Source organism: Syngnathus typhle, linkage group LG2 (assembly GCF_033458585.1).
Source record: "Syngnathus typhle isolate RoL2023-S1 ecotype Sweden linkage group LG2, RoL_Styp_1.0, whole genome shotgun sequence".
Taxonomy (NCBI): Eukaryota; Metazoa; Chordata; class Actinopteri; order Syngnathiformes; family Syngnathidae; genus Syngnathus; species Syngnathus typhle.
Window position 1 is genome coordinate 598485 of NC_083739.1, and position 17036 is coordinate 615520.

Below are 17036 nucleotides of genomic sequence, written 5' to 3' on the forward strand. Positions count from 1 at the left end.
TCGGCCGCAGTACACTGAGAATTCTTGTTTGAAGTGTTCCAAAAACAAAATGGCAACACGTCAGGATTCGGAGTGTGGAAATGGAGCAGGGCGACCAAGTGCAGCGTGGACCAGCTTGGTTTATTGGAGGACTCAAAGTGACACGACTTAACAAAACAATAACTTGAGCGACTGACCGGGACGTGAAACGAGAAGACAGCAGGACATGACGACAGCAACAGGAACCGAACCGGACCGACATCGTGGCACTAACACACACCACGCACACGCAATGATCCGACCGGGAGTGCCACACAGACAGGACTTAAATACAAGACAGGTAACAAGAGGCAGGTGAGAATGAGCACACTAATCGTGAGCACGCAGGAGGGGAGGGGAGGGGAGGGGCGAGCACACGGACAGAAAGCACCGACATGAGCACACAGGAAGGGAGGGGCGAGTCGTGACCCAACATATGGCATTTTTCCATTGTTCAAGCTTACTTTTGGATTTTTTTAGCATCATTTATTCATTTATTATTTTATTTTGAATTGAATACGGTTCCTTTTTTGGTATCTTACGATGATGATTTCTTTTCCCACCATATCACACAGAGACATTTGTAAACGCTAGAGCCCTTGTGAAGATCCAAGAGATAAGTACCAGCATGTCCCTCCTACTGAAAGCAAGGTGGAAAATAAAACAAGCTTTTCCAAAACCAAGCTTTAGAGAGGAGGAGCGCCCGCTCGTCCTCTTGATTGGCCCAGGCTTGGACTCCAACCCTTTGCATCCACCGAGCTGTACAATGACACAGATTGACAAATCCATTTTGCAGCGTGGTCCTGTTTGCTTCTCTTCTAATGGCTTTAGCTCCACTGGTGTGTCTGGCCTGGCGGACGGAGCTAGGAATGCTCGTTCCCAACATCGACCCGTTGTTCCTCCATCGGATGCTGCCGGGGACTGGAATGTGGGCAAACGTTTGTGTGGCCATTCTAATCTCATCAGTTTGTTAGTTTGACGGAATGTAAATGGCCTCTTTCGACACATTGGCTCATCCTCATGAAGAGCGGGACATCGACTTTGGGGTTGATCGTTTTTTCCACTTTGATGCCTTCAAAGTGTGTGACTCCTCCAGTCTCGATAGAGATTTGCTTTTTACCAAATGGTTTCATTCTTATGTGACAATGTCCAAATATACTAAACTGCATGAATATCAATCCTTTTATGTCAAGCTAAAAATTGGATATTCACTTGATGACATGAGAGAAAGGGAAGATAAGAAATTTAGCCGCCAGTTCAAAGCCAAATGTATCAAAAGACATTCAAGGAAACCAGGACCACACACACACACACACACACACACACACACACACACACACACACACACGGTGTGTGGGGCAAGAGTTTGGGAGATTTGTTCTGGAAAGGGAGCGATTGTTTCTGGGAACTTGCCCCGCTGACCTTTCCAGACAGAGACGTGGGCGGAGGGAGGTGTGTGAGGGTTCTTTTTTGCCGACAGTCACAGCCATTCTTCCTGAAGCCTTCAGCCTTCTCCAACTACTCCTTTGCTTATCCGTATCTTCGGCCCCAGTTATTCTCACATCCTTCATTAATTCCAGTGATTCCCCTTTCTACCATTAGATTTTTTTTAACCACCCGCCTTTGCTAGGAAATCCTGCAAGCTTAGCGTTCAATCATGAAATGGAGAGAAGAAATAAGAGAGAGAGAGAAAATAGGGCCATTCTTCATTGCGCTCACCTGCTCGGACCTACACAAGAAAAGTTCACCACTATTGTTTGCAAATTGGTAGGGGGTCTCAAGTCCTCTCATAGCGGACATTCCCTCCCCTCCCACATCAGGTCTACAGCAACATCCGAATGTTGCGCAAGTGGGCCGAAAGCTTAGCGCCACCCCCCCCCCCCCCTCCCTCGCCAATGTAAACAAACCCGTTCTGGCCGAGGCTCGCGTTACTCATCCACATCCCGATTTGGTTGGTTTGCGAGAAAAGAGGCCCGAGTTATGACAGAGCAAGCTGGGCCTTTTCAGGTTCTGCTCTTTCTAGGAACCCACGATACGTATGACTGTATGATGATGAGTTGAGTCGTTGGCTAATAATTCCTCCACGCTGTGACGGTGACGCCATGTGCCCCTTGTCCACTCAAAATGGCGGGGGGAACAATTGCGGCATGCATTGCCAGATTGACAAACAAAGACGCCCGACCGACCGACCGACCGCTGCTTGGGTTCAATTGGGATCGGGATGCTGCAGATGGAGGGGCGGCCAGGGAATGTCGGCACACGTCAGCCTGAAGCCTTTATAGGAGGCGGGGGGTGGGTGCAAACAAGACACAGAGAGCGTCTGTCTTCCGTTGAAAAAGACAGCGAGCGGGGCATTCAGGCATGTGGGAGCCGATTGACACGAGTGACAGCTGAAATGTTTTCAGTCTTGTGATCGGAATTTATCATCACCGCCAAAAAGCGCACAAGTCGTTGAATGACCACATCACCAACTTCAGGATAACAAGTCAGCAAAATCACCCTTTGATACTCGCATGGAGGAAACTTGGCTAAGAGGAGGTCAAACTTTCAACTCCAAAACAGGAAGCTCCATGATTTCCTTGCACAGCTGCAGGAAAAAAAATCCAGCAGGTGGCGGGAGGCCACGAAATACGTTTTTTTTTTAGTTATCAGCATCTAAAACACATACGAGTATTTTTAGTTTTTTTTACTCCTTACTAGGTCATCATCTTGATTCATTGAGGAACTGGCCATATTATGCTTTGTCGGTACATCATACCTGCATGGTGATGGTAGCGTCCTGCTGTTTTTCTGGCTGGAACTTGAGCCTTTCTACAAGAAAGCAAAAATAATATTCCAAATGTATTTAAGGTAATCAGAGGTACTTGCGTTTGAACGCGATTGTTTAATCCTGAACACAGCCACATCCCTGCTTATACAAGTTGACTTAGGTCAAGGCATTATTTTTCCTCTTGAAAAGACGACCAAAAAAATGGATTTGGATTTGCCTGAAATCATAATGACAACTGAATCACGCTGAATGCTGTGTATCATTTTAGCCAGGTAACCATGGCGAGCTTGGCCATTTGTTACCATGGAGACGTCATACGACTAGATGCGGTCAGCGGCAGAAACTCAAATGGTGATACGGTAGTTCCGTTTAACAACTCTCGTTCCTCGCTTCTGAGCTACTGACCTCCGTGAACTTCCTTTCAACTGGGCCTCTTCCCTAAGAAGTGAAACATGTACAACTGATTCCGAAACAGTGTTAGCAATGGTAACGAGACGGAGGAGTCGATATATACGTATCTTTTTTTTATTTCAACGAAAGTCGAGCAGATAAATGAAAAGTGGGAGGAAGGGTCGATGAAAACTAGACCACGGGTGGTCTGCACTGGTCCACACCGAAACATTTGTGTTTTGACAAAGAGGAGGGAGGGCTATGTATGGGATGGATGTCAACACAATGATTGAATTCCCTCCAGGATTCTGCATATGTCATGATGTCCTTGGTTGTCAAGGCAAATGGAAAAGAAAAAAAAATCTCATTCCTCCTATAAATGCAAGTGATCAACACATGACTCACATTGGCGGAGACTCATTGGACATCCTCACCATTGCACAATGACGCTTTTGAGCAAGTCTTGTGTCATACAATTGATATCCAGAGAATAGGTCGGTCGGGGTGGGGCTGTGGTGGAGGGGAGCAAACAGTCCCCTAACCTCCAGGCAGGCCTAAGACTCACGCGACGGCTACTGAGAAGAGAAAAAAGAAATCTTGCTGGCAGTAACAAAAAAAGAGGAGAGGAAATTGAAACGGCAGCTACAAGTATCATCTGCCAAGCATGTGCTCTTTTCTGGGTTGATTTGTCCAGACTGCTGATGGATGGCCTGAGAAATCAGCCGCATTTACAGCCAGGTCTGGCATCTACGTATCTGTCCAACACAAATCAAAAACAATGAATGCTCAATTTCATTGAAATCTTTGCAATATCTCATCGCAGTGTTGTGAAAAGTGAAGAAAATGTGCTAGAAAGTGGACGCACACCATTTGCCTTTACGGGCCATGGGAAATGGGCTTTGAATCTGGCCCCCGGGCTTTGAGTTTGGCCCCCGGGCCTTGAGTTTGGTCGCCGGGCCTTGAGTTTGACCCCCAGGCCTTGAGTTTGACCCCCAGGCCTTGGGTTTGACCCCCGGGCCTTGAGTTTGGCCCCCAGGCCTTGGGTTTGACCCCCGGGCCTTGAGTTTGGCCCCTGGGCCTTGGGTTTGACCCCCGGGCCTTGAGTTTGACCCCCGGGCCTTGGGTTTGACCCCCGGGCCTTGAGTTTGGCCCCCGGGCCTTGGGTTTGACCCCCGGGCCTTGAGTTTGCCCCCCGGGCCTTGAGCCAGTAAAATGGCTCTTCAAAGGGCTTTTAAAAATGGACAGACAGGTTGGTTGCCTCACATTGAAGTGGTGTGCACTTACTTCCACAAGGGGAGGAGGGCACTTTACAAGCTGGCAGAGAGTTTGAAGAATGTGCTTTTATAGCGCTGTGTTTAACAAGCCTTTGGCTAGCTGTCTGCAACGTTGAATGAATGTCATTCTTATCAATCAAAGCAGCGGAGGGAAATTTACTCACCTCTCCGAGGAAATTCGACATTTAACAACAGCTCAGCAGCTTTGGTTGATTGCGTCCACCTGAGTGCTCGTGGAATACTCTCTGAAGAGATTTGATCACTGGCGTGTTTTTATAAGCAGTGCTTTTTCCCCTACGTGAATCTAAGTTGGGTCGCAGGCGCATGGCCAATGCTGTTGTTGCCATGGCGACAGATACACAGCAGCAGAATCAGCGTGTCTCGATTGATCGAGACAAACGCAAAGATGAGTGCCAAAGGTTTGTTGCCATGCGCTTGGGTTCCCTTAGCATGACGGTGACATAGCAAATCGAAGCACACGCGCTACACGAGAAAAGCATGAAAGCAGATGGCCGGATTCGAACGGGTCATCACATACCTCCACCCGGAGCCACCGAGTGTGCCTGCCGCATGTGGCGCATGGCTAATCTCCCGAGTATTCCGAGCACCATGGCAGCAGCTGGAAGACCAGGATGTGACTCAGCAACAGCTGTTGCCATGGGTTACCAGACAGCGCTACCTCAAGATCACATGACTTCATTGTGCCGTGATATGAGGGAAACTCCAACCTTTGCCATCAATTAAGGGGGCTAAAATGGAGCTAATTGTTCAATTCAATCTTTTCCAGACGACGTTTACTGCTTTCACGAATAACATGGCTGCCAACAACAGGGAGCTGCTTGCCAATTTAGTCATTTGCTTGCTATAATTTGGCAAATCTTCTTTTTTCACCTTGTTGTGTCCTTTTGACCCGAAGGTGAAAACAAATATGATCTAATATGCTTCTTTTTTTTTCAAATTTCCCAATCTTTGCGAGCTAATTAGAATGCTCAAAGTACGGTTTTTGAAGTTTCTCTTATATTTATTCACGATACTTTATGATTTCTTGTTCATTATTTCACTGACCCTCACGCTGCGGCTGGGGGACTTTTTAACCATGGATTTCCTCTGTGGAGGAAGGTTAATCTGGCCAATCTGCCCCCCCCCCCCCCCTACCTCCCTCCTGAATACAGATTAATATCTCATTAAGCGAAACTGATTTAACACCAATCCACTTACACTATGCATGGAGGACGAGATCAGACGAGGGAAGCCGTGCACGCTTCACGCTAACCGGGGGCGTCACTTTCTCCACGTTGTCCACCTAGAAGAAAGGAAGGAAGGGAGGAAGGAAGGAAGGGCGCGGCGCGGTGATCAGCGGGCGTTGGCGGCTGCCAACTCCATGCTAATGACATTAAGGCTTTGTCGGTCGCAGCTAATTTTAGGATGAAGGCAGTTTAGGAGACGGAGCAAATCTGCCGCTGAGGCGACACCTTGTCCTCTGGGTCACGCCGTCCGTCCGTCCCTTACTTAAACCAGTGCAGCGACTCAAGCGAGCATGTTTTGGGAAGCAGCCGGAGTCCCCGGTCGGTCAACGGGCCAGAAAAATCGGACCATTTTTGGAAAACCCAAGTCAGCAAAACTACAATACAATTCTATTCAACATAATAATAATCATTTGCAATTTAATGATGAGGGATGTATTTTTGTGGTTTCACCATCATCATGGCCAATTTAGGAACTACCATCATAAAAATTCATTTGACACCGCTGATCTACAAGTAGTCATTGGCATATAAAGGACTAAAATATAAATCCCCAGATTTGATTGCAACTTCAAGCTTTAAATTAGTCTCCAGCAAAAGGAGACTTGGCCCACTCGTCAGTAGCTTCAGTTTGGCAAGAATGCACACCTTTTGCTCCAAATGGTCCGTAAATGTGTTGGTTTCTTTTGGTTTATTTACCCTTCTGCTGCTGATGAGGGCCAAAGATACAAGCGTGATGATTGTGTCCTGCAGTGTAGCTTGCAAACACTTCTCCAGCACACATGGTAGTAACAAATCCTTTTTTATTACAACATTTCATGGTTTTCCATTCCTTGCAATGATGTGTGGCAGAGTAATGTAACTGTTGGGACTTAACAAAAAAAATCTTCCAACGATCAATCTCAAAGCACATAGACGCGGTTGGCTTTTTTTCTCCAAAATTGTCAATCACTCAAACAAAAGGGCCAAAGTACATTTTAACCACAAACAAGGTCCATTTTGTTTTCAGAACTAGAGGAAATCGATTTTTTATCATCCTGCGTGTATACAAGAAAAAAAAACATACATACAACAGTATCATTTTTGGGCGGTGGAGGTCATTCACATTGTACAAACAAAGTTGTGCACTTTTTTTTGAAAATTAGAAAGACGACATAATAGCAGAAAAGCTTGACGCCTTAGCTTTGGCGCAAAAAGCAGCAACGCGGGAAATTGGGTGGCGACGTGCATGGTGGTGTGTGTGTGTTTGTGGGGGGGGGGGGGGGGGGGACTTCCCGGGATGCAGGCCCTTCCTCGTCCCTTCCACCTCTCCACTGCAGAGCCAAGTCGGGCACTGAAAAACTTCCAGGATCCTGTACCACATACTCCTCCGCCCCCCTCCACTCTTCTATCTTTCTCAACAAAACAGACCTCAAGATGGCGGCGCGTTGCGTCGACCGAAGGCGTCGTCCCGTCTGCGCGATCGGGTCGCTCACTTACAAACTTATACAGCTACAAGAAGTGACTGATGAGAGCAAGGCAATGCGGAAGGAAGGAAGGAAGGAAGGAAGGAAGGAAGGAAGGAAGGAAGGAAGGAAGGAAGGAAGGAAGGAAGGAAGGAAGGAAGGAAGGAAGGAAGGAAGGAAGGAAGGGAGGGAGGAGTGTTGCGGAGGTGGTGGGTGGGGGATGCGGAGCATGGCGAGGGGCTTCACGACGTCGTCGCCGCCTTCTCCTGTTCAATGGCTGAAGGGAGGGAAGAGAAAACGCTCAGTCATATTTGTGCAGAGAGAGAGAGAGAGAGAGAGAGAGAGAGAGAGAGAGAGAGAGAGAGAGAGAGAGAGAGAGAGAGAGAGAGAGAGAGAGAGAGAGAATGCAGCTCCCAAGGCTTACTCACTTTCTTTTGTGGGCAAGCTGTTCTTCTCTTTAGTCTCCGTCTTCTTCAGCTTGTTCTTGTCGAAGCTGGTCACCTCTGAGATGTCGGGTTTGTCGCTCATCTTTGCAGGTCTGCAAGACCGAAAAAGTCCTCATTAAAAAAAGAAAAAAAAATACAAATAGTTCCCAAAAGTAATTGTCCAAATAGTCGTTTTAAGAATTCCTGGTAGTCTTGATGTTTAAAAAAAAACAGCACCTGTGTATGTGCACCCCTTACTATGAAATCAGGGCGTTGGCCAAATGCATGTAGCATTACGCAGATGATTTTCGCTCGTGGGCTCGTAAGCTCTCGTTCTTTCTTTTGTTCGCCCTGCGGCTGTGCCCGTCGTCATTTGATTGGCATCCATCCCTCCACCCAAGTCAGTCAGTCAGTCGACATCGGGATGCTACAATCAAGTCCGCTCATTTCCATAACAATAGCGCTCCGCTCCGCGCCGCGCCGCCGTGCCGTGCCGACTCCCACAAAGAAGACGCAGATGAACAGTCAAAGCATTTGCTCCTCAATAATTGGCCAGTCTAGCAATATTCTCTTTTTTCCTGCTCGTCATGGCCAACTCCACGTTGGACGACCCCACCTCCTAATTCCATGCGGCTCAACGTGAAGAAACCACCGCCCGCCCAGTTCCAGTTGCTCATTCCAGCACAAATCATTCTTGGTGCGCAACACATTTGAGGAAGGCCCGTGACGGGTAAGTAAAAGTGGGCGCTAATGGGGGGGTGGGGGCCCGCTTGGAACAAAGGGAAACACACACTTTGGCTTGCGTGCGTGCGTGCGTGCGTACGCGCGCATGGGTGCGCTGGTTGGACAAAGAGCGCGTGCATTCTTGGATGAAATCAGTCGCAGCTCCTCTAAAAACAAAACAGCGCAGCGCAGCGCAGCGCCGTTCTGCGGTTGCACATGTTTTCATTTCCATAAAGCCAGCATCAATGCAACATTAGACCTGCTGTGGAGCTGCCGTTTTAAAATAAATAAATAGATATTTCTTGAATGGGGACGAGAATGGCTCAAAAAGACAAGTAATGATTCAAATGTAGCTTACCGTGTGGTGAGGACGAACGGTTTGGAGGAACTAGGCGGTAGGGTGGCAACAGCAGAAAGCCTAACTCTGCCGGACGCAGGCTTACATATAGTCACCAATATGCTAATGAGGTGACATCACCACCATCGCGTCCACAGTGGCGCCACCTGTTGGTGATACCTTTAAACAAGACTTTTGAATGCTTATTACAAACGGGAAGAGGGAAGGGGATCCGAGTCCAAACAATTTGGCGAGTTGTTTCCCACGCGTTTATTTCCCACGAGCGTTTCCTCACGAGTCGTTACCGTTTGAGGCGACGAGGGTCATGAACGTGCACAAGGCGCCCTCTCGTGGTACGATCCAGCGAACAGACCGAACCCATCTCCAAATGAGTCATCTCACGGCAGGCACACCGTCAAACTGTCATAAAAGGTTTGTTTGGCATATTGGATTTCCAAGTGAAATGTCCGAACGAGCCCAAAACAAACGATGAGCTTTACAGCTAAATGACTCGGACCTGCTTTGTACTCGTCAAGGGCCACGGGACTGTTGAAATGCTCGAACAAGCACGGCAAATTTGGGGCACACGACGCCAAACTTAAGCTTATGGGCAAAAACCATTCCAGTCTGGTTTCCAGAGTCTTAATCACAGCTTTGAAACATGATGGCCAACCGACATGAGGCTTCACAGCTCATCCTTTTTGTGTACCATAAGGAAGCAATAGATTGAAGCACACCAATGGAAAAATAGACCAGAATACGCTCTTGTCAAGTTTTATTGCCAAAAGATGCTGCTTGACTTACAATACAAAAAATAGAAGACCCATTGTAGGTGCAAAATTCCTCGGTCATGGCTCGAATTGTGTTTCAAGCCATCTCTGGCTCGTTTCCATGACCTTTCAATTTAAAAGCATTTTAAAACACTTGGTGGGTTGCTAGAGGAACTTGAATGACTTTTAGCAACAGCTGATACAAATGGCTAAAGGTGCATTTCACCAAATAAAGAAATGTCTTCTTAAGTAAAAGAGTTGAAGTGGAATGCTCCAAAGGTAAGTACGGGTATGTAAATAAGAGTGTTGTCTCACTACACCTCCTGGATGGAAACTGAAATTCAAAGACAAGCTGCGGGCGGGCGAGACCTTTTCCGCCCAAACCACCTGGAGACTGAGGCGCTTACGGTCGCAGCCGACCGACCGACCGACCGAGAGCTTGGATGGCAAAGGCGGAGGAGGCCAAAGGAAGCCCTCCCTCTGCTCCGCCTGCTCGTCTTTACAAAGGGACGTGGCTGAAGAGGTAAGACACGGATTCGCCGTTATGGGTTCTCCTGATGGCCTCTGCCAGGATCATGGAGATGTCAATGACCTACAACATTGGACGGACAGACAGACAGACAGACGCCGGCGTCAGTACACGGCAACATGAATTGATATACAGCGAAACGTCGAGTTGGACTTTTTGCGCTCCTTCTGAAGTCCCAAAATGGCACTGCTGTTTTATGTAGCTCCATTAACAACGCAAACCAGGCTCTCATAGCGTGGAGAACGTTCATTGTTGCCCAAGTACGTCCTTTTTCAAATGTTGCACACCTGTATCTTTGGGCAAGCCTTCATCTTCTCCTCCTGCGGGATGGTGTTGGTCACCACCACCGCCTCAAAGGGTGCGTTGTTGATCCGCGAGATGGCGGGGCCCGAGAAGATGCCGTGCGTGAGGATGGCGTAGACCTTGACGGCGCCGGCATCGATCAACCTGAAGCGCAGGAGAGAGAGAGCCAACGTCAAAAGGGACAAACGGATACGCAAGAAAAAGACAAATTGGCAGCTGTGACACCGACTTGTCGGCGGCGTGGCAGATGGTACCGCAGGTGTCGGCCATGTCGTCCACCAGGATGGCCACGCGGTCCTTGACGTCCCCCACCAGCACCATGCGGTCCACTTCGTTGGCCTTCTTCCTCTCTTTGTGGATGAGGGCAAAGTCCACGTTGAGTCGATCGGCGATGGAGGTCACGCTGCACGACAAGGGCTTTCATTCTTAGATCGGTACTTTGAATGACTTGGGGACTCCGTTTGATGGCGTAGCACGTCTTTTTGGTCTTTTCATATCAAATGCGGCCCTCGGTTCAATACAGGCTGAAAATGAGCAAGCGGGCCTTTCGACGAACCACCGGGCCTCGGAAGCTTGCCGCCGCCGACGGCCGATCATCTTACCGCTTTGCGCCGCCGGCATCGGGAGACACTATGATGCAGTTTTTCCACTCTGGGATATTTTCCCGTATCCACTGCAGGACAGCCGGCTCTGCGTATAGATTGTCCACGGCGATGTCAAAAAAGCCCTTGAGAGACAGACAGACAGACAGACAGACAAAGACATTATTCATGTCAATCGAGGGTGGCCATTTTCCATTTAGAACACCGCGACAGATGCTATTTAGCGTTAGCGCTCAGCTAGCAGGACTGAAAGGCTAAGCCATGGAGTTGTTTTGTATCCATGTGGCACTCTATTTCTCTTTTTGAAGTGTTTTTTGTCCACTCACCTGGATTTGTGAGGCGTGGAGGTCCATGGTGATGATGTGGTCAGCGCCCGCCACAGACAGCATGTTTGCCACCAGCTTGGCCGATATTGGTGCTCGGCTCTGGGACGAGCAGATGTTATCATCACAACTCAGGTGAGTGTGTGTGTGAGTGTGTCGAGGGCGATTGGGTAATATACATATACACTTAAAAAAAATCACAGGACGTTTGTCCTTCAGAAGGTTCCATTGTAATGGGGGCCAGTTCTTGTGAGATTTCTACCTGAGCATTCTTCATATGTGTCTGTGAATTTCCTTATTATCACTCTCTTAGGTCAAAGCGTTGGTTTTGTTGCCAAAACACTAAAAGGGGTTGCCGCTGATGCTGAGCTAGCAGACGACAAAGGCTGACTCGGAACCAGGACTTTAAAACAATCACGTGACTATCCAATTTCACTGAACTGGTTCCAAATCATTGTTTGATTACATTACAATTGACATTGTGCCTTTGTTTAGCCATCAATGCAATCAATCAATCAAGTTTGCTAATAACCGCCGCCCGTCTACCTTGTCCTTCTTGTCCTGCCGAGCGTAAGGGAAGCAGGGGATGACGGCAGTGACGCGGGATGACGAGGCGATTTTGCAGGCGTTGATCATAATCAACAGCTCCATGAGGTTGTCGTTAATCTCGCCACAGCCGCTCTGCACAATGTACACGTCCTCGCCGCGGACACTCTCCCCGATCTCCACGCTGTTGGTTCCATGGGAAAGAAAAAACGGGCAGGAAGTTAAGTACAGTGGAACGTTTCGGTCGAACGATTTAAGAATTGGATCCGAATATGTGAGGGTGAAAATATGCTTCTTGAACAAGTTTGAAGAGAGCATCTCGGACGGCTTTGCACACCGGCTCGAGTTTTCAAATGTTTTACAGATGCAATTCATCACATTGATAAATGTAGGGGTGTTCAGATTATGAAGGGAAGGGGGTGCTGCAGGCTTTTTGACCACTCGGGGTCCTCAAGTTCGACATTGTTAGCTCAGGGTAACAAAGGGCTCTTAACTGCTTAGTGTAGCTAGCTACTAATGTTTCTCCTGCCTCAAAACTCAGGATTTGGAAAATGATTGTGTTTAAAGGGGAAGTCAACCCCCAAATTGTGATGTCATTTTCGGTGGACAGACAGCAAGTGGTAAAATGGCCGCCCGTGAGCTGGATCAAAAAGGACGGAATTTGCCTCAAACTAAACCTTAATCAGGGATGCCGAGTTGAGACGAGCGGGGGCACATCTTGTAAAGAAAACTACCAGATTGACTTCCTCTTTCACATGTCCAGTGACGCTTGCAAAACCTGCAGGACGGCTACTCGTCCAACAAGTCCGGGTCAAACACATGTCGTACTGTGAAGGCAGCAGTGACAGCAAGCGTGTGCGTGAAACATTCCCGTTTGGGGGACTCGCACCAACGTGGCCTCAGCCATGTGATGGTTGACCCTGCCTGGGCCTGGATTACCTTCCCGCTCACACACTGAAACGGAACCGTTTCCTCAAACGGTTAGCTTTACCCCATGCGCGAGCAGGATCTGATGAAATGATGATCTGCGACTGTCAAACTGCAAGGCGAGTCCAATCATGAACATGGCGAGGAGGTGGAATGCGCGTCTACATCCTAGCACTGCTCGCCACTGGCGAACTTTGTGATCTCCAGGCTGTTGGGGTCCTGAGCTCTCTCCCCCCCGTTGTTTACTTGTCTGTTCATCGTGTGCCGTGTCTCGTCACCGGGGGATAGGGGAAACGAAATTTCCGTTTCTTTACGTCTCGGCATGAAGGAATTGACAATAAAGCTGACTCTGACTCATGCGACCGCCGCTGTGCAGACCTTGACCGGCAAAGGTCAGCTGGTGAAAGCGCGTGTGGGGAGCTGTGAGAAGAAGTGTAAACCTCTCACCTCTTCTCAGTTTGAGGGGTTGAGAAAAATCATTGGTTTTAAAAGTGTTCCCAGGCTGAAAAGTGCAGAAACGCAAGAGAATCAATCACGACTTCCCTCCTTTGACACGGCTCTTTCAAAATCTCATTAGATTTTTGGGCTTAGTCATTACAAAGTACAATTACTTTGTGTTTAAGACGGCTTTTTCAGGTTCAAAAAATTCCTGAAAAACAGAGCACGAGTAGTACATCCATTGCAGTCCTCATCACATCTGCACTTTCTACTTTTGCCACTTCTTTTTCCACAGTTCCCTAGCAAAAAAGAAATGCTCCTGTCTCTCAACGATGAAAATAAGTACATGTCTGAGGGTGCCATTACTGATGCAACTTGGAAAAAGGCCGGACAAATCAAAAGCATGTGATTCGACCAACGGCCTCCGCATGTCGGGCGTTCACCACAGTACTAAAAGTCAACATATCCTATGTTCTTGTGAACACTTTTTTTTCCTTCTTCTTCTTGCTGAGGTGCCACTGACTAACACTTCAGTCCGTCTTTTGTAAGGAACTGCCATTAACATTGAACATGAATAACCACGCTGCAGTGTTGTTAACCAACGTAGAATTCAAGTTGAGAAGATTGATTCCAACTTGATCCTACTCGCTCCTCCCGTTAGAGGCGCGCGAAGGAACATGTTCCATCCCGTGTGTTTCATATTTCAGACACTCCTTCAGCAAACATACTTTGTATTCATTTTAAACATACTTTGTATTAATAACATAAAAAACAGCAATATCCAAATGGTCGTATTAAACACTATTTCACCACATTGTCGACGGTCATTAAGTTTGGCGAAAAAAAAAAACGGCCCAACATTTGAGCCACCATATTGAAACGTGAAGCCGTTAGCTAGCATGATTAGCGCACACACACACACGGGCTAACATGTTACCTTGTAGTTCCCAACCACGGGCGGTTATTTAACGTGAATCCTACAAGTGCAATTCAAAAACAATGTTTCTGGAGTAATTCTCATGAGCGATCGACAAAGAAAACGCCTTGTCCGATAATGGATGCACTAACATTAGCGCTCTAGCTTGTTGTGTTTACATGAGGCTAGCAGGTCACGTGTGGACGGAGTGGACGCCGTAGTCAACTATTGTTAACTTCAAGCTAACGCTAACAGAAGGAAAATCCAGGCCGGTCGGCCAGCCTACTCCATTTCACTCCAAGTTGTCAAACAAAGTGTGAAAATACTCACCATGTCTCCTGGTTGCTGAACTTCTTGGTGATCACTTTACCCAGATCCAGTCCTAGCCGATCCGCTACTTTCTGGGACAAGTCGTGGTGAGAGCTCCCGCTGAAGAGGACGATGTTCGGCATGTTGCAAAATTAATAATGACAAATAAAAGGTTGCGGGAAAGAAGGATAATGTAACAGCAGGTCTCCCCGCTGAAATAATGGCGAAGATGAGGGGCTTCTGTTAATGTTGCATTGCAGTGTTGCAGTCTTGCGCCTCCGACGGTCGACGGCAGAGAGAGAGCGAGACTGGGTGGGTGGGTGTTTGGATGGAGATCGAGCATGAGCGGGGGAAGAGGGCACACTGCATGTGGAAGGAAGTCAAGCGGCGTCCCTCCCTCTCTCCCTCCCCTCATTGGACGGACGCCCACCCCGCGACATCTGGGCGGACGCACACTTTGAAGAAACGCTCGAAAATGTCATGTCAAATGCAATTAGGTGGCTCGTGTACTCAGACTGACTGCTAAGCGTGAACACTTTGACAAATGTTTGTGTTTAAAAAAAAAAAAGATAAGAAAGAACTCAATTGAGGATCTGGACCAGATGCAGTTATCGGATTTTTGTTTTAGGTCTTGCGTGTTGACCTTCTTGTGATACAGAGTCTCCTAATTTGATTTACCACTCGAGTGGTCAGCTGCTGAGCTTTTACGCGTCACATCATCTCAGTCATGTGCCAGGCAGTAAATTGGCTGTTATTTGTAGCCGGACGCTAGTTAAGGGAAGGATTCCTTTCGAATGAGGACATTCAAATCAACGGCAACAACAGAAAACACACTAGCGATCAAAAGATGGACCGAGTAAACATGGACTTTGCAAGATTCTCCACGTTCAATCAAATCGATCCCAGTTCATCAATCTCAAATGACCTTTAGCTCGCTGTTGACAGCTTCCACCGAAGAACAAAGACACACATCTTTTTCAGAAATATATTTTATAGATGTCAGAGATGAAACGTCCAAAGCGTAGGTCCCCAAGAAATAACATTTTTCATCGTAAACGAACAAAAAATAACTTCTTTCCCATTTACATGTAAACCGAGAACTGCTCTTGAGCCACAGTGGTTATTTATTTGTAGGACTGGCCGAGGTGGGTGGGACAATCAGATGTCCTCCTCCGAACCCTTTCCCCCGATTGAAAGCGCAGCGTCGACAGTGCCTGTTTAATCATCTGTGAAAGAGGAACATTCTTTGGGAGAGTCTTTCATGAATGTAGCAAACACAGTCCATCCATATCCATTTTAAGTGCTGAAATCACCAGTCGGAAACAAGATCATTGGGACAAAGTCTTTTCAAATGTTTGCACACCGGCTAGGAAGAAAACTCTTGGAACAACGCCACCAAAAGTGTGTTGGTCCTTCCTCCATTGTGCAAATATATTTTTTGTTACATAGACAAGCAGGCATGCTGACTGAGACAAACCATGCAAAGAGTTCAAGTTGGTGCGAGCTGATGGGCAAAGTAAGACGTCAACGTGTCTACGAAAACAACAAAGTCATGTGATTCACATTATTAAGACACAAAGAAAACAAATGGAATGTTTTTGTCGGACCGTAAAGTAAAAAGTTGGAAAATGGACGTACGATTTGAAATAATGCTCGTAGTCAGGCCTTTAGCGGACAGGTGAAGGGTGGGGCCAAAATCGGAACGATACGCTGATGACTTCGCGGCACCAGATAAACCCAGTGTAAAGGTGGAGTGTATGTCGCACCGCTGTCAAAAAAACGAAACCAAAAGGATTCTTGAGCCACAAGCAGTGACCCCAATTGTCTCGCAATATCTTGATTATCGCACTTTGATGCCAACCCCGAAAGATCAAACACGAGGCACGGCCAGTCGGGCTGGGCGCCTTTCAACGTCCGCAACATCTGCCTTTTCTAAAAACAAAAAACAGCTCGCTACATAAAATGGCCGCCGCACCTGCCTGTGGCGAGATCACAGGCATGTCGCCAAGGTAAGGTGAGTGCGCGAGAAAAAGACCACCGCGTAGGCAACAAAGTCATCGACTCGACAAGTCCAAAGCGGCGGCGGCCGGCCGGCCGGCTTGACGACTTGACATCGAAACAGTGCAGTCAGTCGAGGAGTAGCTAAATAGGCCGCTTCTTTTCTTTTGCTTTGTTTTTTCCACTTCCACGGAGAAACACGGCACCGTGTTGCGTTCACAATATCATAGCTGTCATTAGAGTACATTTACAAATGTGTCCATATACAAATCTTCTATAAACAGTACAGTATAAATACACAATCGATGAAAAAACAAAAACGCAGGTGCCCAAAGAGCAGTACAAAGAAAGTTGCTCCTTACTTTTGATGAATACAAAAAGAAGAAATTGGGTGACAGGATAACTATCCAGAAAAGAGATTCAAAAGAAAAATGTTTAAATAAAAAAAAACACTCAAATGTAAAGTGGTGAAAAATCATGATGCGGGATTTTTATCTTCTTTTTTAAATCGATATGAAGAGGCCATGGCGCCCGCCCCACACAATTTACTCAATTTTATATACACGACTGGAGTTTCACGAGTAACTAGGTAGTTGCCAGCCACTCACGAGAGCAACCATCAAATGTAGTGACCTAGGAAGAATGTATTGTCAAAAGTTTGTTAGATGCAGAGTCATGCTTTGGCTTTCATCGCTTAGACAAAAATGGCCGGCCTCTCCTCTCCTCTCATGCTTTTTCTGCAAAGTCAT

At 47.3% G+C, this 17036-nt stretch overlaps 2 protein-coding genes and 1 long non-coding RNA gene across 4 annotated transcripts; 1 reads left to right on the plus strand and 2 right to left on the minus strand.

The window, feature by feature from the left end:
- Positions 1-6482: 6482 nt before the first annotated feature.
- tmsb4x (thymosin beta 4 X-linked) lies at positions 6483-8807 on the minus strand. 2 transcript variants are annotated; one of them, XM_061267538.1, is made up of 3 exons: positions 8648-8807; positions 7570-7679; positions 6483-7418 (listed from the first exon to the last, which is right to left on the minus strand). In XM_061267538.1, exons 2-3 carry the CDS (start codon positions 7667-7669, stop codon positions 7384-7386), a joined length of 135 nt encoding a protein of 44 aa, XP_061123522.1. In that variant the 5' UTR covers positions 7670-7679; positions 8648-8807; the 3' UTR covers positions 6483-7383. The 2 variants fall into 2 exon arrangements, with proteins under 2 accessions (XP_061123522.1, XP_061123530.1); XM_061267546.1 differs by lacking the exon at positions 8648-8807 and adding an exon at positions 7825-8240.
- A 577-nt stretch (positions 8808-9384) lies between these two features.
- On the minus strand, positions 9385-14645 carry LOC133144420 (ribose-phosphate pyrophosphokinase 2). Its single transcript, XM_061267110.1, has 7 exons — positions 14311-14645; positions 11700-11883; positions 11157-11255; positions 10831-10955; positions 10458-10631; positions 10213-10372; positions 9385-9988 (listed from the first exon to the last, which is right to left on the minus strand). Exons 1-7 carry the CDS (start codon positions 14430-14432, stop codon positions 9896-9898), a joined length of 957 nt encoding a protein of 318 aa, XP_061123094.1. The 5' UTR covers positions 14433-14645; the 3' UTR covers positions 9385-9895.
- LOC133144731 (uncharacterized) lies at positions 10999-14426 on the plus strand. Its single transcript, XR_009710764.1, has 2 exons — positions 10999-11288; positions 11467-14426. It is a non-coding gene; the product is annotated as an uncharacterized LOC133144731 (long non-coding RNA).
- Positions 14646-17036: the final 2391 nt, after the last annotated feature.

Bases quoted from the DNA above. Each gene is read 5' to 3' on its own strand.
- LOC133144420 (XM_061267110.1), bottom strand. From the start codon at position 14,432: ATGCCGAACATCGTCCTCTTCAGCGGGAGCTCTCACCACGACTTGTCC. The intron at 10,632-10,830 runs GTAAGATGATCG...CTTGTCGTGCAG, and splicing joins GATGCCGGCGGCGCAAAGCG to CGTGACCTCCATCGCCGATC. The intron at 9,989-10,212 runs GTGTGCAACATT...CCAATGTTGTAG, and splicing joins AGGCTTGCCCAAAGATACAG to GTCATTGACATCTCCATGAT.
- tmsb4x (XM_061267538.1), bottom strand. From the start codon at position 7,669: ATGAGCGACAAACCCGACATCTCAGAGGTGACCAGCTTCGACAAGAAC. The intron at 7,419-7,569 runs GTGAGTAAGCCT...CCCTCCCTTCAG, and splicing joins CAGCTTGCCCACAAAAGAAA to CCATTGAACAGGAGAAGGCG.